The 25,440-nt window shown below is 35.8% G+C and overlaps 1 protein-coding gene across 1 annotated transcript in view; it reads left to right on the top strand.

The window, feature by feature from the left end:
• The window catches only part of LOC105257679 (T-box transcription factor TBX20), a 56,060-nt gene extending 43,967 nt beyond the window's left edge, over positions 1-12,093 (top strand). The window contains exon 6 of the mRNA XM_011268468.3: positions 11,277-12,093. Coding sequence (XP_011266770.2) covers positions 11,277-11,736 — 460 coding nt within the window. The 3' untranslated portion in view covers positions 11,737-12,093. The remainder of the gene's footprint in view (positions 1-11,276) is intronic.
• The last annotated feature ends 13,347 nt before the right edge of the window (positions 12,094-25,440 follow it).

The following is a 25,440-nucleotide window of genomic DNA, read 5'->3' as shown; positions in this document are numbered from 1 at the left end:
CGCGCGCGTGTATTGCGTACACGCACGTGTGCCCGTGCGTTACACACTCGTTCGTGTTACACACACTTACACACCGAGGCGAAGCCGAGCGGCGCGGCGGCGATCGCTCGGCGGCAGCCGGGTAAATTACAGGCTCGACCGTATTTTGTGTTGTCTTGTTGTTTTTCAACGCGCCGAAAGGAAATGAGCGAGCAAACGCGTCACGCCACCCCGAACCTGCTAATTTCTATTCATATTTTATGGCTATTAATTTCTTCGCTGTTACACTCCCTGCCCTCCCTCTCCCCCTTTCACCCTCCTCCTCCCTCTCCGAGTGCTCCCTCCCCCTTTCCTGCCCCAGCGCCCCTTCCCGGCCGCTCCTCGCTCCTCGTCTCGCTGTCTCTCTCGCTTAACTTCTTCTTAACCCCGTCCCGTTCTCCTTTTCTGCGATTCTTTCCTTTCCCGCTCGCCGATTCGCATCATCTCTCTCCATCTCTCTCCTTCTCTCTTCTCTTTAGTTTAATCTTTTTCTCTTGTCCCCGCGCCTTTCTTTCTCTCTTTCCCATCTATCTTTTAATCCTTTCTTAACAGCATTCCACGTCGAGGGAAGAATCCGCGGGATTTTTTAGCCTCGGATTTCTCTCTTTCTCTCTCTCTCTCATGTCGCCGTTTCTTTTTCGACGATTTTCACGCGATATATTTTCGCTGCGAAAGAGACCTATAAGCTGTCTCTCTTCTTTTCCATGAATTTCTTTCTCTTTCGTTGCTTGTTCCACCATCGAAATTCCAACACGAAATCTCATTTCGATTCTTAGAGCGACGACAGCTCGCTCATTGTTGGAGGAAACAAGGAGGTACCGTTGTTAGCCGTAAATTTCTCACGGATTTCAAAGTAGTTTTCTCATTTCTTGTCTTCTTTCTTTGGATTAATTCGATCTTTTTTCTGTATATATTTTTTCATAGGAGAGATTCATAGGAAATTTTTGAAAATTTCTTTTGATCGTTAGACTTTATCTTGATGATACCTTTTTTTTCAAAAAGGTATTTAGAAAAGAAGTTGATTTCATTATTAAAAATTATATTAACTTTCTCAAATTCTTATAAAATTTGAATCTAGTCATTGTTGTATTAATTGTAAATTGAAAGAATTCATTGCAAACAGTTCTTTTTAGATTTCACTGGAGCATTATTGTAATAAATTTCCAGTTATCGAATTAAAGCGTTACCTATTCGATCCGTTGTCCTTTGGAATCATATGGTGGCATTTCCTGAGAGCCCGACAGTTCTCGTGGGATGCGTGCGAGATGAATCGAGAGATGAGCAAAACCGCAGCATTCGATGAACTACCTTCGGCCATCAGCGGGGAGTGTAACCTATTATTATCTACCACTTACCTAATGCCCTATGTCAGCCCCGGGGTAAACGCAGAGAATAACAGGCTCTCTCCATTCGACGGAATTCCCTCGCGCTTTAATATCGCGAGTTGTCTCGCGTCGCCCAATCGCGATTCTTGGAGGTTGATCGATTAGGTGTCAAAAAAACTTTCATTAAGAGAAACGTAAAAGCGCTTATAAGTTAATTAATGCTTCATCAAATTAAGCTCGGTATATGTATATAAGCTCTAATGACAATCATTCGCATATGTTTTATACTTTCGCATATGTTTTTTATACTTTCAGTACACATTGTATATCTGTCATTGTATATCTTGTATATCTGTCACTATTTAATTACGTTGCCAGGCGGAGATTTAAAGAGAAATATCGATTTAGCTCGCACGAAACAGAGCGCGTATTGTATGGACAGCGTCGAGAATTAAATTTTATCGCACTCCCACACACATGCACATAGACGAGGATCCGCTGAAAATCGGGATCACGTTTTAGCTTCGAGTTCTATCTGCGCAACTAACCGTGGATAATCTTTGTGCGTGATAATTACCGGTAGCGATTCCTGGCAATTAACATCGGCTCGACGGCGGTCACTGGCGTGCACAAGTAATTGCATTCTTTACCGGGCGGGCGTAATTTTATTACCTGTACGCTCACGATGCAGGTGTGCGGATATTATGTGCGAATTATTCGCGTAAATATGCATGATCCTCGCGGCCGAGGCGAGGCGCGGCCCGCGTGTAATTGTATCGCTAATTAAATTACGCTGAGAGATTATCACGCGATAGAGCGGCGCCGGGGGCGAGGAGGGAGGAGGGGGGCAAGGGCGGCTTCATCGTCCCCGCATAAAAGACGGCGTTTCTTCGCGACGATTAGGGACTAAGGAGGCTCGCGTGAGAAAGAACGGCGGATTTCGGTTTCCCGAAAAAAGGGCTCCGTCGCGGCGCACACATCATAGCACCTGACTGAGACTCTCGGATGGAGCCCTGAGAAAAGAACCCCGAGAAATTATACGAGACATTAAGCCATGCGAGAATACCATATTTCCTTGTCAGAGCGGCTTCGAGGAACGAGGAACAGATACGTTCGAAAATTACGGGACGCGGCCATTAACCGCTAAAAGCCGTCACGATGCCGTCAGTTTTGCTCCAATTAACCCTCCACGGATCAATCCTTTCCTTCTCTCTGAAGCATGCAACAAATGTATCACGCATAAAAAGTCCTTTATTGCAGCGAGGCGCTACGTCCAGGAAATGTGTATTTTTTTTTCTCGAGGGTAATTCGGCTGACTTTTTTATTTCGAGCGTTTAATGCGATTTTACGAGCCAATTAAAGATGAGATGAATTTATCAGACATATTAATTTAGCGGACACATAACTCGAAGGCTATATATTCGAGGGAGACTTATACTTTTCACATTAAAAGATTCAAGTGTGTGTGTCTAGCTGATTTCTAACAGGATTTATTTGGTAGCAAGCTGCGAAGGTGGTCGTGTAAAGTTAAATTATTGCAAGGATTTTATGCCTTCCAAGCGATTACGAACATCCATCTCCGCGCCGTTTCCCGAGGAATAATTCAAGATTCGTTTAACGTTCGTTCTGTCATCGAGTTGATGCGCTTCGTGCGCGATCACTCTTTTAATAGATTTAATTTAATTTAATTTATTCGAACACGACCAAAGAAAGAAAGAGAGAAAGCTAAGCAGAAATTCGAATCTACCGTGTACCGGACGTTTCCTTCTTACACAGTAAAAAATAAAATGTTAACTATAACATTTTAGTAGTAGTAAAAAATAAAATGTTAACTATAACATCTTTCACATGTCCCAAAAAGTCCACTCTAAATTTTAAGTTAAAATAACTCGTCGTATATTACTTATTGACAAACTAAAAGTGTTAAATAATTGACACGATACTTTACATTTATTTTTGTTATTGTGATTTTAAATGTAATGTCAAAACAACATACAAATTAATTAAAAATTACATGAAAAAAATAGTTACAATAACTCGTAAAAATTATTGAAGGACATTAACATTATATAATAGTTATTATTTCAACTTAAATTATTTGTGATAGAAACATTTGATTTGAGTAAATTTGATTATTTTATATGTTAAGGTTTAAGATTCACTTCAACTTTTCTTAGAATATTAAACTGACTTTGAGATATGTAATTGTTTAAAATAATTACGTTAAAAATACTCAAAATAATATTTCATTTCTAAGAGACAACATACAAAGTGTTAAGTTATGAAGTTGATATAAATGTAGCACATGAAAACATTATAAAAATAATAACATGCAAGTCGTATGTTAATTTTGCATTAAAGTACTAATCAAAACGTAACACAAGAAAATTTTAACACATGGACGTACAATTTTTTATGTATGTGTATTTATAGACTAGTTTCTCAGACTTCCCCCTCGCCCCTCTCTCTCTCCTTCTCTCTGTTTCTCTTCTGGACGGGCACTCGAGAGGTGTAGCCGCGAGAGCGTCATGGACATTTTAATGGGGTAACGGCGGTGGTCTCTAATTAGAACGTTTCGACCGTAACCGCGCCATTACGGTGGAAAACGCAGACTCGTCAGATCGATGAGGAATATTTATCGCGGTGTAACAATTACGGGGAGCTACGGGCATAGCGCGAATAGTAATAGGCAACCGGCCCCGGGGAGGCGGCCGCTCTCTCGCCCGGCGAATGACTGTAATTAGGGCTTTTATTGTCTGTACATAAAGAAGCTTTATGAAAACATTAAGGATATAATTCAAGGACGGGGCGGAGGGCTATACGCGCGCCGTGAATTGCAGCCGGGGCCTTAATGCACGGGAGATCCTCGCGTCGCTGGCGCACTGCGTCATTTCCGTTTTGCGCGTACACACGCACATGTGCGTATAACGATGGCGTGAGTCCATCCCCTGCGCGACGGAACTGCCTACCTGTTCTCCAACGGTATAATTTGATTTCTGGATTTTTCAGCGAGCTACATGATTAAGCTATTTTCGAGAGAGAGAGAGAGAGAGAGAGAGAGAGAGAAAGAGATAGCGCGCTGCTAGCAGATGGTAGCGCGAATGTAGCGTCTTCCGCATCTTGTATTTACGTTTCTGGATTTTCGTTGATTTGACATTTCTGAAAGATAAAGCTAATGAGTTTCACTATTCTGGCGAAATGCATCTCTATAATTCTTCCATTATCGCGGGCATTGCACATCAATGGATGGATATTTAGAATGCAACTCTGAAATGCAGATGCTATTTATGCATTTTACATTTGGAAGTATAAAAGGGAATATAAAATCTACATATCTAATAAAATAGAAAGTATATAAAGGAATATAAAATCTAATAAAATGGGAGGTATAAAAAGGAATGCAAATCTACATCCGTTTATAATACAGGATCCGCCAAAAGTACCCCTGAATATTTCGAAAAATATACTTTTATATGTATATTTTTCGAAATATTCAGGGGTCCCGGTACCCTTGGCGAACCGTATATATTTGAATTGTAACGAAAATGTACAGATGGTTTCTATTGATAGACTCGCTTCAAACCTTCCTACACTTGAGACCATCAAAGTTGCGCTCGCGTAATCGCGCGAGATCGAGATTCACGTCCGGGAATCCGGCCTAAAAACGCCGGCTCGCTCGTTTCTCATACGAGATCCTATCCGCGGGATCTCGGATCACAATCGATTCGGACGAATCGATATCGGCGTATTCGCGCAACTCGCGCTAATAGAGTTCGGGCCCTTGACAGCGATATTTCACGAGAACGAGGGGAGGAATGGACGCTGGTGTGTGGTCCAGCACGTCCGAGTGGATGGCGATTAGCCCCGGGCCCTCTAATCCTTCCCTCCCCTTCCTACCCCGTCGCTGGTTTCAGCCCTTCAGGCTCCTTCAGGCCTCTTCCTCTTTCCCACTTCAAGCTTACTCTCTCACACATTCATACAGTATGTATGTATGTGTACTCGTGCGCCTCCTCGGGTGTCGTGTTACGTGTTAAGCAGTACGATCGAGCGGTAACCGAGACGCGCAAACCGTACACCGGACCCATTGTTCCTGGGCCTTCTTCTCTCGTGCTCCTGCCTCCTGCAGCCACCGTGCCCTCTTTCGTCCTCCTCCCCCGCCCACGTTCGTCGCGCTTCTCGCGACTGAGTCACTCGAGTCGATTCGAATCGACATGCCCTTCACCGTCTCTCGATTCGATCGGGTATCAATATCTAACTCTCGATATGTAATACCACATGCATCAGATAAATATAATTAATTGTATGAATGCACGAGATATATAATTATTCTTTCTTGTCACTATTTTATAGAAAATGCGCGATGATTTTTTAAATTACATCGAATTTTTTTTCTATGAAAATAAAAGCGCTTTTGCATCACGATAAAAATTTTGATAGTATAATCTAGTTGTCATTCACACGTTCCCTTCTGAAAAAAACTCTCTGCAATTTTATTTTGAATTTCCTCCTCCCTCCAATTCTTTCTTATATATATATATATATATATATATATATATATATATATTTATTTATTTATTTATTTATTTATTTATATAATTATTAGAATGCCAATAGAAAAATACAGAATGTAAAGTAATAATCAAAGATCTTGTTGGAAACCAAGTGCGATTGAGTCTCTTACAAAACGGATCTCGCTTCTCATGCTTCTCTTATTTTTCGTCCGCAGTCACGGCGATTTTGTCTCGCCCTTCGCACCATGATTTTACGACTTTACGAGTCAGGGCTTTCGTCGTCGACGTGCCAGCTCGAGCAACTATCGAGCAATAGATTGACCCTTCTCTCCTCGGCTGGGTGTCGCCTGTCCCGGTGACCCCTGGGGTAACTAGACCCGCGAGAGTCAGTCCCTCGACTCCGGTCCGCGGGGACAGAATCATTACAGAACCCGGTCGGGATTGAATTGTACAGGCCCGACGACATTGGTCGCGCCAGATGATAAAGTGCTTTATGCTCGCTCTGAATATTCCACGAGTGACGATTGCCCTGTATAAGCTGATTAACTAATCATTTTCCATTCTCTTCAATGGAATCAGTATTGAAAGTTATTGAAAGTGACTTGCCATTGACAGTCTCAATTATAAGTATATCACTAAAGTAAATAAAATGACAAGATACATATTCATAAATCGACAAGTCTCTTAAAAATTTCCAATTTTTCGATCGATGTGGATTAATTACTATACGTTACTAAGAAGCCTGCTTCTTGTCTCTATTCTTATTCCAAATAATACATAATAATTTTAATTTCCATACAACTATTTGTCCATTAGCTTTTATACACATTATATAGCAAATTCTATTCATGTCATGAAATTTTGAAAGAATAAATTAATAATAGTTGCTATAATCATATAATAATTTAAAATGCGTCTTATAATATCATATATAAGATAAATTTAAAACAACATATTTTTAAAGAAATATCTGATGAAAAATCATTACCGAATATCATAAATATTGCAATACAATATTTCACTAATTTAATTAATTGAACAATAAATACAATATCATAAGTAGAACTTGTTTAATTTTTAACGAAAATGTTACATTATTTGTGATCCGTTTAGAAAATGTGAAGGCGATTTTTCAATTGGATATGTGTTGTTATTATTTTCCAATATAATTTTGATTATTCGATCAAGGAATAAAAGTGACGTATGTAATCGCAATGCATTCGCATGTAATCAATTTGCAATGCGAAACATTAAATATATTATGTTTTTAACATTAGAATTTGTTATATACTTGTATAAAAATTAATGGACAAATAGTTGTATGGAAATTAAATTTATTACGTGTTATTTGAAATAAGGATAGAAATGGCAAGAAGCAGGCTTCTGTAATGTGTATAATTAATCCACATCGATCGAAAAATTGAAAATTTTTAAGAGACTTGTCGATCTATGACTTGTCGATATGTATCTTGCAATTTATTCTCAATGTCCTGGATTTTCTAAATTTATTTATTTAAATAGGGAAAGAAATCCTTTTACAAATTTGTGGTGCACAAATAATTATAATAGACTCAAAATATAATAACAAAGATTCAAAAAAAGCTAACAAAAATAATGTTTAAATGAATCGAGAGACAGAAATCTGTGCAATCAGAAAATTTTTATTTGCCATTAAGCATATCTGATTTAGGGATTTGAATTTACCGTAAGAAATTACTTATAAAAAATTAAATTGTTTCTAAAAGTCTGGCTGAAATATGCAGCTGGAATATTCTACGTGAATCATTAAATTAAAATAACACTAATCAATTTAAAAAGAAACAATAATTCAAAAAAAGTTTTCCTAATTTCCAATGCTACTAGCTTAAATTTATTTAACATGAAATCATATATATAATCAGAGTAATGCATTGTAATGCATTTAAGTAAGAAACTAATTTTACGAAGAAAACGATATTAGATTCTCTCAATTAATGCATAATTAAATATTCAACTTGATATCGAGCCCACACAACGGCATGTTTCAGCTGGCCTAATTAACGAGTAAAATAATAATTTTAAATTAAATGGAATCATCTCGCGCGAAAGATGGTCAATAATCATAATAATTATCATCCAATTTTCCCATAATCGCTCGATTGAGACAATAAAAAACTTGGATTTTATTGACTCGCGAAACATCATATCTTATTGGTTTTTCTCTTCGCATCCTTCTCACTCCTTCGTACTCTTTCTCCTTCCTTCTTGCGTTATCTTTAATTCCTAATAAGGCACGCTTGAGCGAGCAGCTTGGCTTCCCCGAACTCGGTAAACGTAAATAAAAACTAATACAAAACATACCGATACTTTTTTCGCAATTTTGATACGAAATAACATGTTTATTTACATGTCCATCTGTCATCGACTTTCTTATCGCGTAGTGATTTATGTCTCAATTCAGTTACTCACACAAATTTATTTCATACATTTTACTTTCATTTATACGCGATTATCAGTTTAACGAGTAAACGATTTGAAGGGAAATAATTTTTATTTAGATAAATATTTAATTAATATGTAATAATTTTATAGCTACTAATTGTTATTAAATAATTGTCTAAAGCTTCTATATTATAATAAATGTATTTTAATATGTGCAGAGTAATTTCTTCCAGATATTATTAATTATTAATTACTAAGTAATATTCTATATAATCAAAATTCTAAATTCTTCATAATCAATTTTATTCTACATAATCAAATATATGAATATAATTTTATTATATTAATCATATTAATAATAATATAGAGATGTTGAAGAGTGCTATTTGATATCTTAATATAATGCAATTACACATAATCTTTTGATCCTTAATATATAATTTTAATTAAAAATTAATCTAATAAAATAATTATTATTTCCCTTCAGATTGTTCATTTGTTCACTGTGCATGGTGTAATTCCGAGCGTTTTCTTGAAAGTCAGTTCATTGAAGGTTTATTTTAAGGGCGACATTGGAATTACATATCACAATTACTTGCATTTTTAGATTTTATAACGATGAATCTTAATGTGAGAGGTGTTCGATATTATACAAGATCATCTTAAATATTTTTCTTTTTAATATTTTTATCTGTGAATAAATTAAATTGTGTTGAATAAATCTTTTACAACTACTACTTCTTGTAAAAATTTAAAAATTCATATTCGTATAAGAATACATTTCCCTTTCACCCCCTTTCCTCAATGAAAGACATGATCTAAATGTGGGTGGGAACAGATATATCCGGATATATCTTTTTACTATGTATGCTCCTAAATTATTTCATGCACGAAATGCTGAGTTATTGAACGGCGGTTGCGAAAGGCGTCTTCGGATATCACGATGTCGGTTCGCGGAACTGAATGATCGATAGGGGATATCATTCGTGGGCGGCCCATGCTCAAATTATCCGGCTAGGATACTAGTGTATCAGGTTATCTCTTATAACCACTTGGCTTCCGAGAAGCGCGAAGAACTGGCAGTCATCTATCGATGGCTGCCTTCATCTTAAGATTTAAAATGAAACAGACAACGAGGTCAACACACATAATAAAAACTTTCAAATCTGAAAGGATATCTAAAGATACATATGAAAATTTTTGCTGCGTAATTTTAAATGTATTATATTTTTATTATAAGTATGTTAATTATAAATTTTCTTTTCATCAATGTATAAGCTATTTGTTTTTATTTGATATAATATTTTGAATCATATATACACACATATAGGTTTTTTATAGTTCTCTTTAAAAATTTCATTAAAAGTTTAAACAAAATTTTTTAATTCTATCTTCTTTTATAATATACAAGTATATATAATAATATCAGCACACACATAATATGCATACATTGATTTTGAAAAAATTTAATTACAAAGTGCATGCCATTATTTTAATCTCTTGAACCTTAAGTAAAATTTCGTACAAATAATAATTCTGCTGTTCAATTGAGTACTGCATTAGTTGATTTCTAATGACTATCGATATTGTAATTATTGTGACCCATGTCCATTTCAAAATATTTATTTATTTTTTTATTTATTTATGGGAAAAATCTCTTTTTTTAATATCCAGAATGAAAATTAACAGCAAAAAGCTTCTCAGACAAAAAGATATAAAATTTAAAATATAGGAAATAAACACATATATAGAATTAATATAAAATATGACATTTTTTTTCTCTCTCTCACACATATGCGCTTTTGAGATGTGAAATTCCTGTAATGTCTATAAATCCGGACCTCGGTTTTCTAACGTTAAAACGATTCTCGTTGACTTTAAATAGCGGAAAACGACTGTAGGACTTCTTCAGGCCGTGTCAAGAATCCATCAAGCATTCTGTTTCGCTTGTTCGGTCGCGCTTTGCGCAATCGATCTTACCTCGGCAGGCTTGAAATCGAAAGTAATTAAGAAGTCTCTATCTCGCCACGGATTTGCGATATCGTAATGAAGTCTTAATAATTGAGATAGACTAGCCGATAATCCGCGTATCCTTAAACGCCGCTCCCGCGCGTAATCATGAAAGTAGGAAGTGACTCGTCGAAGTGATTCCGCGCTCAATGAGACTTCGTCGTTAATTATCGTCGGCGTGAAAAAGGAGATAAATGCAGAATGATCCTCTCGTCATTCGCGACGCGTTTTCATTCGCGATCGGCCAATAATCCGCTCGTTAGCGTTTCTGCCGCGATAGTAACGAAGCAACGAAGGCGCGTCCGCGCACAATCGTCCGTAATTAACCCTAATTAAGCTCGCGCCTAACGCACGAAATCATCCATCACGTTTGTTGCGGAGAGAGGGGGGAGGGGGGAAGAAGAAGGGGGAGAGAAGAAGGTTCTCGCGATCATCGTTTCCCCTCCGTCTCCTCCACCCTCCCTCATTCGTACGTCTCTATGAGAGAAAAGCCTGTCTTAATTATCCGCCATTCTCTCTTTGTCTATCTCGACTCGGCTCATAAAGGAATCTCATTGATTTACTCCCTTTTAAGTGCTATTAATGCCGATAACGTCGATCGATTAATCAGCCGGCCGGCGAGAGCCGCCTCTCTCGCCTTAAGGATGGACGATTTTATCTCGCTGTCTCGCTGTTCCCGCGGCTCCAGAGGATTTATTTGCTCGACCCCCGCCGGTCTCGCGTAGGATTGCGACCTCTTGGCACAATAGCGTGGACCTCCCCATCTAATTCTGATGTCGAACGAGCGCTGATTCCCAGAAGATTCGTATTCCAGATTTCAAATAAACAAGTGTTACAATATACGTCCAAAGGAAAAAATATTTCCAGAGAGAGGAAGAGCTAATCATTTGTGTAAAAAAAATTGAGAATCGGGGAGATTCGTTCTAGATTTTATATGAACACAAATTTTTCGATATTTAACTCGCTATCTCCTTCTTCCTGACGATTCCAGAGACCCCATGGACCTTATGGAGCAGCAGTTGGTGAGATGCGGCGTCGCCCCGATGAGGCTCTACGAGCACCTCGCCATGTCGTCGTCGCCAGCGGCGGTGGTCGCGGCACTCGGTGTCCAGCAGCCGCAGCAGCAGCAGCAGCAGACGCAGTCGCAGCACCACCAGTCATCCGCGCAGCAGCAGCAACAATTAAACGAGAACGCGTTGTCGCCCTGGCTGTCGCCATCGACGGCGCTTTTGTACGGCGCCAGGGGTGCCGCCGGCTCACCCTCGCCCTATTCCACCGCCGCCGCCGTCGCCGCCGGCTTCCCGTATCCGGCGGCGTTGCCGTGGCCCTGGCAACCACCCCCAGTCGCGATGATCTCGCGACGATCCTCTCCCACAGTCAGGTACGCGCCCTATCCGCCGGCGGCCAGTACACCCCCGCCGCTGCGGACACGCCCGTCCACCCCCAATTAGCGATCCGACTCGTCGACCACGGCGTCGTTCCTCCTCCATTTGTCTGTGATCGTGGAACCGGAATCGGAAGTATCCCGATAGCCGAGAGCACGTTTGATTGTTGCAAAAGATTCGGATAACGCGATGTGGAAGTAAAGTGACACTTTGTCGAATGACACTTCTTCGCAGCTGTTATATGCTTACATACGAGTGGCGGAAGTTGGATTAAAATGATGATATATGGAGTATTTTAAACGCGGCTGAAGTACATATAATACATTTATATAACACGATTAAATTATGTTCCATGTTTAAAATATTGGTATTGTCATTTTAATATAATATGTAAGCATATAACAATTACAAATATTGAATTTTGTGCAACGGATATTAAATAAAGCACTGTGAATTTATTTTAACCATGTTAATAAAAGTATTTTTCTTTTCTCTCATCCTTACTAGATAAATTTAACTTATAATTGTTTAATGATTATAAAGAGGAATATATAAAGGAATCTTTCAAACATTACTTTTATTTCTTCCAGGATGTGATTTTTAATATATCAATGATTTATATATTATATTCCATATAATATACATATCCATAAATCATCCTTTGAATTATCTCGAACCGGTGCTGGATCTAGTGGCGGTAAGTTAATAAAGCAAATGTTTCAGAGTTCCTTTGATTTACATTAATTATTTTGTTATATAATAATTATGTTTAAAGATTATTTAATAAAAATTATTTTTTTATATTTATATTTTTATATATATATGTAAAATATATATATATAAAATAATACTCGCATATCGCTATTTCTAAAAACACAATATTTAACATATATAAATGTCTTTTATATGTTACATATTATGTTAATAATTATTATAAATTTTTCTTTTATTATTTATATGTTAATAATTATTACATGTTAATAATTATTTATATGTTAATAATTATTATATATTAACAATATGTAATATATGTATTAGTAATTATTAATATAATATTAATAATTATGAATACAACATGTTAATATATTAATAATTATTACATATTAATAATTATTATATAAATTTTTCTTTTATTACTTAATACATATAACCAACTTGCTGTTAATCATATGGACTTTTTAATATAGCAAAAAATTATAATATATTGTAAAATAATATGCTTCTTCGATGGATATTATTTTATAGTATAATTCGTTATCGTGTACCGTATTTCTTTAAACTTTATCTATTCATTCTCTTTATTTTGCATTATACATATATTCCTTACTATATTATCTTCCTTTCAGATATCCTTTTCATGTTTGGACATGTTATCTGTCCTATTTATTAACTTATATATTATATAACCTATTATTTATGTATTTTACTTTATGTATAACGACTATTATTTATTCCGGGCATAATCCTAAGTACAATAAACCTCTTATGTATATTTTTATAAATCAAATTTTTGTAAAGTGCCGGAAATTTATTATTAGCTTCAAATCCTCAAAAATAAGACACGCCACTCAGATTCAAGCTTCTTCTCGATTTGTTAGTTATCTTTTAATTCGTGATAAGTGTCATTTAATTCTGTATCGCGAAACATGGATGGAAATAGCAGAGAATGATACGTCGCAAGTTTGCCAAGCGTGTTCTATGTTCTTAATGTTCATGTTTCCCCCGACATTCAGGCGCAACCAAAGAACTATCCCCAGCGCCTATCGTTAATGGAGAGGACCGTGCATAACGCATTAGATATTTACGATATATAAATGTAATTTTTTCTGTGTACACACGTGTTTTATTAATATTATGCGCGAACGTATATCGTCGACGAGAGATTTCGAAAACTTGTACGCATTCAAAATTTACGCATGTAAGATTCGCGAGAGACTAAGAAGCCTGCAAATTGTATGTAAATATCGAGAGAGTAGAATAATCCAAAGATCTAGGAATACAGAATCCAAAAATTTGAGTAGCCGACGAAGCGAAGGAGAGATTTATCCTACGCGTTGTCAATGTTATGAGAATTTTGTAATCCCGCCGTAAAAATTGAAATAGTTTAGCGGCAGGACGTGTGTTGCATACAGTATGATCGCGTAGTATCATTCGTAGAGATTGTTTGCGAGTATTGGAGGGAAGAGGAATCGCAAATACGCGAATCTTTCATTCCGTTTTCGATCTTGATAAATTTGTAAATAATCATTTTATGCGCATTAGAATGAATAAGAATTTGTGTCGTGACGTGACAATTGCGAATGTACGTGTATATGTTGTAAATGTAAATGCGAGCGAGTATGAGAGCGTGATGGAAAGATTAAAGGAGGAAGATTCGACATATTTGTATCATATACCGTGATAGTATTAATACGTCTTTATTAGGACGGTGTATATAAGAAACCTTTTATGGTATGAGTAGTAGTTTAATGCCGTATTTCTCGATGTAGCACGATGGAAAAAAATGAATTTTCATTAAACGGCCCTCAGATCATTCACTCGCGTTTCTTTCGCGCGCTATCATTTTCGCAATCTACTTCCTTCGTATTATTTATATATTCTTTGTATCTTATAAATAAATTATTTGTCGTTATCGAGGAATTGTTTAATTGAGATTGAATTCTTGATTTAAATCCCAACAAATATTATATATGTGAAAGATTATTATAAATAATCGATATAAAGAGGTTTTATTATATTAATTGTTTTGCTTTTTTAAATTTATTATTAATGTCTCTGTGAAGTGATATGTCTCTGTAATAAGCTCCGTAATAATAAACAATGCATGCAAAATCTAAACAATTACAGAACATAATTAATTTAAATAAATAAAAGAAAATAATTATAATGAATTAAATAATTATAAATGAAGATAATTATAATAAATAATTACAATAATAAAAAATTTAATAATAGATGTAAAACTAATTGAAATTAATTTAACAAAATTTAATAATAGATATGATATGAGATTTGATATGAAAAAAATTTTTTTATGATTTTTTATTTGAAGGACCACATCTTGAAGTTGAAAAACTATAATAATAAGCAAAATTTTTTCTTTTGAAAATCATTTTTACCGGAAAAAAAACGCGAATATTCTTTTCATCGTCTTTTCTACGATCGAAAACGCAAATTCGCATAATTTTGCATCCATTTCGCGAGTCCAACAATCTCGCGCCAGTCCCATCACCCCTTTCTTTACCCGGTATACGTCTCCCAAGCTTCATTGCACCTTCAACTGCCGTGTAATTCTGTTATACCTCTATTTGAAATTAAATAAATTCATTTCACGGCCTGTCAACGAGCAATTATTCTCAGATGCGGCCGCTTTAAGGCTTTGGTTCGTTCCATGACTAACACCTCTCTCTCTCTTTCTTTCTCTCTCCTTCGTTTTCTCCCTGCAAGAATACGTTGCTATTGCCGCACTTTGCTCTGCTGCCGGTCCTTTTCGTCATGGCGATGGCTGCCTCGCATCGTTAGACGCAATGCACCGGGTCACTTGCGTCAACTGTTGCGCGCCATCGAGCGCAACAACTGCGACAACACGCGACGCCCTTTAGCCCTTTGGTTAAAACGAGATATAAATGGCTAATGCACCAATACATAGGAAAGTACGGAATGCTTTATGCAAAGATATGAAATCTGTTGGGAAACAGAATTGGAAATAAAATTTTATTAAACATATTATTATATATAATTCTCCCTCTTTTTCAAATTTTGCCATTTTATGCTACTATTTCCACATTTTCTCAGTAAGCCTCTTAATATTTTACGTATATAATTCGCATATATAATAAAAATATATATATATAACTACATGTTATGTGCGATGACACTTAGTGACAAAAGCTCAATTCAATTTGTAAAGACAGGTAAAATATAATTTAAATGAGCACAGTATATATTATTTTTTATTTCGTATTAATTATATATATAGTTATATATAGTTATATATGTATATTTTTATTATATATGCGAATTATATATGTAAAATATTAAGAGGATTACTGAGAAAATGTGGAAATAGTAGCATAAAATGACAAAATTTGAAAAAGAGGGAGAATTATATATAATAATACGCTTAATAAAATTTTATTTCCAATTCTATTTCCCAACAGATTTCATATCTTTTAAATACCGAAAGATATATAATAGTCTCGATATATTTTTCTTAATATTCATTAAATGAGCACCTCTCTTAAAAAGATTTTAAAATGATTCCTTTTTTTATTCATTAACATCTGAGTTATCTCGCTGATTACCGATCATATTAAAGACATTCAGCGATTATTCGAAAGTTATTTAAGAACTCGTTGAATCCGCGACAAAGATCGCGGCGGCGGCAGCAACGATCAGGAATCCACGGTCAGAAGAAACGCGAAAGAAGCAGAAGACGGAGCAAAGAAGAAGAAGAAGAAGAAGACGACGACGAAGGTTTCACCGGGGCGCGAAAGCGATCGTGTGTTACGTCGTGATGGGTGGAGCGAGGTGAGAGAAACAGAGAGGCGGCTCCCGAGCTTGTAATTATGTTGATACGAATGATCTGCGGCTCGCCGCAGACCGACGAAGAGCAACAGGAGGAAGAGAAGAAGAAGAGTACGAGCGGAAGGTGGAGGAGGAGAGAGCGAGGCCTCTAGCGATGCTCACCGGCTGCTCTATACGTGCTTCTCACATTTCTTTTCTCTCCTTCTCTCTCTCCTTTTGCCTTTCTTCCTCATCGATACTTTTCTCCCCTCGTTTTGTCCTCTCCTCTTCCGTCCTCTCCCGCGTGTACGTTCTTTTTCGTGCATCCATCCGCGCGCATTGCTCATCTCCACGCGATGAATAAGAAGAAGAGATAAAAAAAGAGAGAGAGAGAGAGAGAGAGAGAGAGGAGAGCGGATCGAGCTTTAGGACCGTGGCGAAACCAGTTTAAGTGGTTAAGTGTAGATGTAATTGATTTCCATTTTACGAGGCTCTCGGGGAAGACGTTCCTCCACCCGCCACGCTGCATCCACCCCCACCCTCGAGCGGTTGCAGTCTGTCCTGCATCCGCGCCTCTTGCTCCTTCTCTGTCTCCCTTTCGTGTTCCCATCTCTCTGTATCTCCTACCTCTCGGTTCTATCTCGCGCCATGTATTCTTTTCTCTTTTTTTCGCACCAGCCGCACACGCGTGCGACGCATACGTGCGCGCGCGCGCATCGAACGCATAAATACGCATTATAATGTATCGGCGGGTGCCCTCGACGAGAGAGCGGCCTTGCCGGGCCTAATCGTTTTCTCACGCCTCGTTCCGCGATGATTTTCGGCGGGAACGATGCTGGTGAGGTATTAACTCTTGCCCGCCTCGCCGTCTCGGATGTACTTTGCGCGGGAGAGATGCGTTTTCATCCTCCCGCACAATACAAGTACGGAAGGGTTAATCGTCGAGATTGCCGGTGATTAACCGCGATAAAATCGCGATCAAGTCGATGCAGCCGACAAAAGTTAACAGCCGCTAATAGAAATATTCCTTCTTATTTACGTTGTACAATGTACAAATTTTATAAATAATGAAAAATATATAGATATACTTTTTTTCATTTATAAAATTTTTACTAATATAAATAATATATATATATATATATATATATATATATATATATACACGATTTTAAAATATTAAACATTATACATTTATGACGCATAAAGTTTTATTTAAATTTTCCTAAATGAAAAATATAAAATATGAAATAAAATTATTAAATATTAAATGTAAAATAAAATCATTTTTTCTGTAGATATAAGGGAAAACGATGGGACGTTTAATTTGACGAAAGTTAGATTTACAAAATAACCCTAACGCATAAAATAAAAGCGCACGCGTTGACGCGAAAAAGATTACAAGCCACGAGGTTGATCGATGAACATTGAAAGCGTTCAGGGTCGTAACGAAGGTACGACGGAGCGACGTGCAATTACGAGCGCAGTGATAAAAGTTGGTAACGAATTAGCGGTTTGTAAAAATGACTCTCGCCGCTTCTGACAGCTTCGAGACGGACAAAGTGCGAAGGGGGCGAGTTCTTACGAGTTCTTGCTCGTTTCACTACGAGTCGCTATACAAGTTATTCTTCGGGGGCGAACGAATTTACGATCGATACCTTAATTGCAATCGAACGAGTTATTTCGAGGGGCGGCAAAGGTTAACGCACTATTAAAAAACAAAAGGTGTCCATTGTTTCCTTTCCCTCGAAATACTTTCGAGTTCCTTCTTACATCGCAATCATTCGATCTTTTGCGTTAAAAGTCTCGGAATTCGTCACTTCCGGTAATTAAACGAAATTGCGATTTCGACAAATGCGTTTTTCGTAAATTGCCAAGCTATCCAAAATCCTGAGACTTCCGTTTTACTTATTCGTTTGAACTTTGATAACATTTCAACTCGTTATTTATCTCGTAAATGAATCCTTTATTTTGCGCGAAATCACTCGGTAGCTGTGCTGCGTGGGCAGGAAAAGGAGAAAATTCGGAGGAGAGAGTCATAAGAAAACGATGAAACGTAGAATAGGAAAGAGGAGAAGGCGGGAGGAATGGCACTATGGGAAGAATGACAGAAGGGAGAAAAAAAGAGAGAGAGGTGCATTCGGTGGAGAATATGTAAATTAGAAACTCCGTGTGAATGCGGAGATTTATGGCGGTCCGTACACATTTCTGGACGCAATAAATATCAGTAAGTAGCGACGCACGCGGGACCGCGTCCAGATCGGGTCCTCGATGTTCCTCTGTGTGGACCCGTATACGTATACTAATACCAGCGTTACTAATACCAGCGTGTCGCTAATGCCGCCACCAACCGCGGTTCAACCCGATGTATACACAATATCGCCGGAGAAATGTCGGAAAAAATGATTACGGTCGATCACGAGATCTCGCGGCGGAGACACCCGGGGAAGGAATTTCTAAATTACACCTCAACCGCCGTCCTTCTGTACGAACGCATCCTTAAAAGATGAAAATTCTTAATCTTTCTGACATAATTTAAGGCGCAAAAATATTTAAAAGCAAGTGATACGCGATAAAATGTGAAGAGAGTTCTACAAAACTTCGTCTGATTCAATTTGATATTTGCAAATAGATGAGTAATCTTTGAAATAGATGAGTAATCTTTGAAATTATCCAGCAATAAAAAGACAACGCTAAATGACACTTTTGATGTATCGGAAGCAGCTTTTTGACAATTGCTACATCGATTTAATCACCCTACTTTAACCGCTGGTGAAATAAAGATAAGGATTGGATGACAAAAACACGCAGGAGCCGAGATGAGACACGAAAACGGAACACGGTAGGACACAAGGATGAGGACCGCCGGAGTCTCCGTGGGTGGCTGCTGTGCGAGATCTCTCATTTCTTTTTTCTCTTCCTTCCTTTCGCGCTCACGCACATACACACACGCACGACGGCGACGTTTCTCTTAACGTATCTTGCTACTATGGTAGGTGACGCTCCTGCACCTCGATATTTCTGGTACTTTTTTTTTATTCGAATGCGAATCGAATGCAGCTGCGACAGGAACCAGGCAAACACGAATGAATATCGTTGTGATACAAAAAATGTGAAACTTGTGAATATATATTATTAAGTATATTATATATATATATATTTTATCTATTACATTATATATACCATATTCTATCTACAATAAAAATTTGATTTGCAATAAAGTAATGTAAATAATAAAATAACACCTCGTATTACTCTGGCCTCGACTAGTTAAATAGCCTCTTAAAAATGTCCTATTTATTATCTTCCCACTTTCCTCTTTTGCGGTATAAATTTGGAAAGGGTATTATTTGAAAAGAATATTTTTTGCAACTTTCTGCAATACGCAATATTGTAGAATTTTTATTGGGGAGGCGCGAATTCAACGTCACAATCATAAATATAAGCTAGCGACGTTTCAAGAAGACTTTATTACTTCTGTATTATTATATGTTTTACGAGCCACGATACCGGATTTATTCTCATCGTCATCGTCAGGTGGTTATGACGCATTCTTTCACGCTATAAAAGTGACCGTGAAATACGATCAATTATAAGCAGGTCATGTGCTCTAGCCGTAGAAACTTATCGCGATCGTCGATCGCGATTACGCGAAATTGATATAAATTTGAGTGCCTGATTTATGCGAAGATCACCAAAAATATTATTACATAGAACAGAATTTGATTTTTACAATAGAAAATAATTTTAAACTTTTCTAGAATGAAATATTAATTTTACACACAAAATTGTCGAAAAGAAAGAGATATGAAGAGAATGTATACGATTTGATAGAGTTTGCTAGCGGATTATTAATTATATCCGAACTCGTTTATAAAAGATTGAACCACCCGATGGGCAACTTTGGAGGACCGATGGAAGATGTAGACGAGAGAATAACGAGAGCGACGATTAACCTCGTCGTCAGCTGGGTCGTTCTTCGCACCTGTTCATACGAGACGGAGAAGAATTAACTATCCTCGAAGTCAACCGACTATGATAATCACGAGCGAGCTACATATTATTCTGGTTAAACGACTGATATTATAGTATTCTGGTTAAACGATTGCCTAAATCGATGTTCATTATGAATCAAATTTCTCAGGCTTGCCAAACGACGCAATATATATCATGAAAAAAGATGAAAGAATATTACAGTAATGATTATAATAATTTTCGTCAACAGCTGCATAAATAATTGTTATATAACTATAAAATTGTCGATTGATATATCTATAAAATTTTTAATGAAATCTTGAAAAATATTCAAGAATATATATGTACATGCATTATGTATGCAATATTGCACAAAATTTGCAAGCAAGCGAGAAACAAATGTTTTGTTAAATTTTGCAAAATAAATAAATTCTATTTTTTTATTCAATTTATTAATAATCATAACAATTGAATGAATTTATTAAATAATCGTATTTTCCTTATATATACATATACAAATATTTTTCTTTTCACGAAATTTGATGAAAATTTCTATTTTCACATATAAGTGTGAAGAGTGAATATCTGTTCGCACTCGTCACTGAAAAACAGAGTGCTAAGTAGACGCACTAAAATCTTAATGGTCAATTATGGATACTCTATCTAGATTTGCATTAGTTATATGATTAACGATGATTAAGAATGTCTCTTTCTCTCTCTTTTTTTTTTCGCTTTTCGACGACCATCTATCAGGATCAACGAGCTGCTGTTGCAGACCGTGCCGTAAACGCAGAATTTCTATGATGCAACTATGTGACAATAATGCGCTTAGCGGGGTCAGATTTATGGCCGCTTATGGGATTTAAACTCAACAGATCCGAGCAGTTTCGAGCGCGCTCGCACATCCCATTTCCGTTCGATACTTCCGCAAATTCGCACATTTTTACTCGGTATAGAGATACATCATTGCATATTAAAATATAATAAATAAAAAACATGACATTATATATTATAATTGTATTTAAAAAAATTTTAAATTGATTCGCTTGATTTCGAGGTCGAAATCGGAACTTAATTATATTTAAATTAAAAAATATGTACACACACATATATATAATGTGTAATCTTTCATGCGAGTATGCATTCAAATGACGAATTTACTTTAATATTTGCTTAAAAAAAGATTATTTTTATGAAATTCATATATTTGAAAAATTAAAAATCTCGAGATATCAAAAAAATTTTCTTTGTAGCGCACTCTTAACTATGATTTTTTTAGAAACCATATCTTTGGCACAAAATTGGTATCCCTATGGCTAGCAAAGTTTTTTGCTGTAAAAAAAATATCAAAGCGAAAGATAAAACATTTTTAAAAAACAGACAGTAAGTCAAAAAAATAGGAAATACTATTCACGTACATGTAAAAAACGGGAAACTTTTTTAAAGTAAAGAGTTTCTTAAGTCTTTCGCCTATATCTTATATTTTCCTATCTTGCTAAAAAATTGAGAGCTGCGAAAATTCGCATGTTTCGAATCGAAAATTCGTGTCGCTTTGTAAGAATTTACGCAGCGGTCAAGGCTAAAGAGTAGAAAAACGAAAAGAAATGACTAGTTGAAAGGAATGACTAGTCTTAAGATCGGAGCAGGCGCAAAGGGATGTGACGAGGGAAGTTAGGGGTTTATTATTTACAGCAGTCCGCGTGGAGAGTCACAAAGGCATTGCGGGTTCCTCTTGAAAGTCTGTACAATGTATACAGGATTTATGGCAGAAACTTTCAACGGAACGTCAATGTAGGCCCATACAGATCTCCGCCTACGCGCCCGGTTTACCCACGCCATGAGAATGCGCGCGCGCACACAAATATTTTCACCATAAATCCCGCTTTTTATCTGGGGCTGGTTCCTGAACTTTATTTACAATCTCTCTCTGACCTAATCCGTTCCAACAAGCGGCAAATCTTAATCACATCACGGATACCTTCTCTACCTACCTGTATACGAGAAATCTCATGGTTCATATATTTCATTTCTTATTAACTTTTGTCTCATCATCTGTCTTCTCTTCGTCTTAGAAATCAGAACTTATAAAATATTAAAAATTAATAATTTATTTATAACATTGAAAATTTTGTACGTACAATTATTAATTAAATTTGCAATAAATTATTAATTAAATTTGCAATAAATAATAAAGAATAAAATTGTAGTGAAATACAGATACGAACTGATATTTTTTAAACATTAGCTTTGCATTCAAATAAGATCAAATAAAGAAAAAAACAAAGAATTCTATTCTTTCATCAAAAACAAGAATAAAATCACAGAATCGAGGATTATTATTTGGCCGATAAATTTTTTTTCCAATATGGAACGTGGCTAATTAGTAAAGGATATTTCTTCTTTGGAAGGTAATCACGTTCCCTTCGCGGACGATCCAGCGAACAGTGACGCTTAACCACCATCCCGATGGAGATCGAATAATTCGGGGCGATCGTTAGTATTTGCGATTAGCTCGCTTCGACGAACCGGAAGAAGCGATTCTCTTCTACGTGGGATTTTGCGCCTAATCTCGGTCGGATCAGCGGGCCGAAGCAAAAGGCTCGTCGATTTCCGGCCAGGATCGCGGAGGTTGCGCAACGTAATTTAGATCGATGTTTTAGATTCGCGTCCTCGATCGGTATCTTTTCGCGGCTCTCTTTCGCGCGGCGTTCTCTTCCGTCATTCGGTGGGAAAGATAGATATCAGCGAGATACCAGGTCCTGGATTGCAACACGTTTTGCGCTTTCTGTCTCTCATTTTTGGTGCTTATTCTGTCTCTTATTTAAAAAGATCAGTAAGGACTAAAAGTCATAAAAATGCTTAACACAAGCCGAAATCTATTGTCAGATTTGTCGATCGTTTATCTTTAAAATCCGGCAATAACGATCGGTTTACAATGAAATGCTTTTCAATATAACAAGAAAATGTACAGAATACAATATTTAAAACTTATCTTCAAAAGGCATATGCAATATAAACATCACGAATAAATAAGTTCATTTTCTCTTAGAACATTTTTTCTTAGAATCAGTAATTTATCTCTACATTCAATATTGCTATCATTAATCTTGCACACATTTAAGAAATGAGATCCGATATGTTTGAATGATATTCAAGAATGATATGTAGTTCAAAACTGAATCACAAAAAAAAACTATTATCGTTACATTTTTTTTTTATTTTGTAAAATAAATAAAATCTCGAAGCCTATATATCTTGGACGACTTATGGCAACGTTTTTTCTTTTGACCAATTGATTGATAAATGATGTGTTAACTTTCAAACTCTGCGGTTAGGTTTTATGATCAAAATGTTTATTGTGATGCTACTGGTATACCATTTAGTATATTGTAGTAGTATATCGTATCGAAACGAAAGTAAAAGCTCGACATAGAATTTCGAAAAAAGCAAAATAGCTACACATTGTTGCGCTCCTGAGGGATCCTCGTTGGGAACAATGATAACCAGTGGAGTTGATGTTGATTTTTACTTGCGGTCTCCGGGCAAAAGCTTCTCGGTTTAACATAATTTCGGATATTTCATCAAATTTTATTACACTCTACGTTTAACAGAGTTTTGGGTATTTATGGACTTCATTCTTTTGAAATTTTAAAGCAATGCTTTGAAAGAAATTTTTAACCTTATTTGGAATTCTAAAGAATTGCATATTTTCTAAAGAATTTTTCAGATTTTGCAGAATTTGCAGTATATAAAAATAAAGACAAAATAAAGTTAATTTTTTTCCAAATATTTATAAAAATAAGACTAGTAAACAAGCTAATACAAGTCTAGTACTAACGTCCGTAATATAACCGTAAACAACAGTACATTTCAAATTTTCGATTCTTGTCTTCAAACAAATTATGTATATATTGACTGATATATAAATATTATGTATATATGTGTATGGTGTATGTCATTTATTCAATTAACTATAATATATTAAGTTTGATATTGCAAAATTAGAAAAATGTATGAAAATAAAAAATTAAAATATTTAGTTTTAAAATATAAGCTGTCAATATATATTGCTCTATTTATATAATTATTACTCGTTATATAGAGTATATCATAAGTCGCGCTCTCCTCGTCCATCTCTGGAAAATTAATTGACATCAAAATATATTGAAAATAAATAATAATGACATTACATTTGAGTCTTCTTTTTAAAGAATTATAATCAAATAATCGAAAAATTTATTTAGATTATTATTTTTATTTGAATTAAAAATATATAATTATTTTAATAATACTAAGTTAACTTAATATTTTAACATTTTATTTTAATATTTTATTTTAATATTTATTTTAATATTTTAATATTAACATTTATTGCTAGATTATTAGACAAAGTAATTGTTTGTGACAGAATCTCTAGATGTATATTTAAAATGTAATATTTTGTAACTCTTCAAAAAAAGACTCAAACGATCAACAGCTTTATTATTCTTCATTTTCGATTTATTTTGACTTCATTAATTCATTCTCCAAAGATTGGGGACTATGATACATCCTGCATAAGGATAATTTATATTATATATAAGAAATATTTTTTATATATAAAAAGTAGTGAAATAACTATAAAAATAAACATGAAATAAAAGCTTTAAACACACCAAAACCCCGAAACTCCTTGAAATCCGTATGACATATGGAAAGACTCCGCGGCCACGTTTGTCGCGCAGATTTACATGACAGTGCTTAAATTTTGGAGGTGCAATGATGTCCCTGAGCAAGTAGAATCGTGTTAGATTTTGAGGACATCTTTTCATTCACAAGTAAAGCGCGAAATTTTTCATTCAATAACTAACCGTTAGTCGATACGTAAATATTGTAGCTGAAAACACAAGGGTCGCACTTGGCTTTGTCGCATGGCAGAATCTTTATTTGAGTTTACATGCCGAAACTAATTTTTCATGGCTAACTTTGCTGATATTTCGTGCCAACAAAGAGTGCCCTCGTTTGCTTTTCATTGTTACAGTTAACGGAAAAACTGTTCTCTTCCTTTGCTTCGTTCTCTTTTCTTAATATAAATTGAGAGAGTGATATATAAATCAAAAAGTGGAGAAAAGCATAGTCAAAAGTGCTTTAAGGTTTTTGTTCAATTTCTTTTTACCTTAGATCTCATTAAGGAATTGTTAATAATGTTATTAATGTTTTATTTACAAGACAAAATATTTTATTAGTGAAATCTTAAATTATTATAACTTAATAATAATAATATTAAACTTTTGACGAAATCGAATTAAAATT

The sequence above is a fragment of the Camponotus floridanus genome, unplaced genomic scaffold, assembly GCF_003227725.1.
Source record: "Camponotus floridanus strain SB8 unplaced genomic scaffold, Cflo_v7.5 scaffold3, whole genome shotgun sequence".
Classification (NCBI taxonomy): Eukaryota; Metazoa; Arthropoda; class Insecta; order Hymenoptera; family Formicidae; genus Camponotus; species Camponotus floridanus.
The sequence above is the reverse complement of the archived record's forward strand: the minus strand, read 5'-3'. Positions and strand labels throughout refer to the sequence as shown.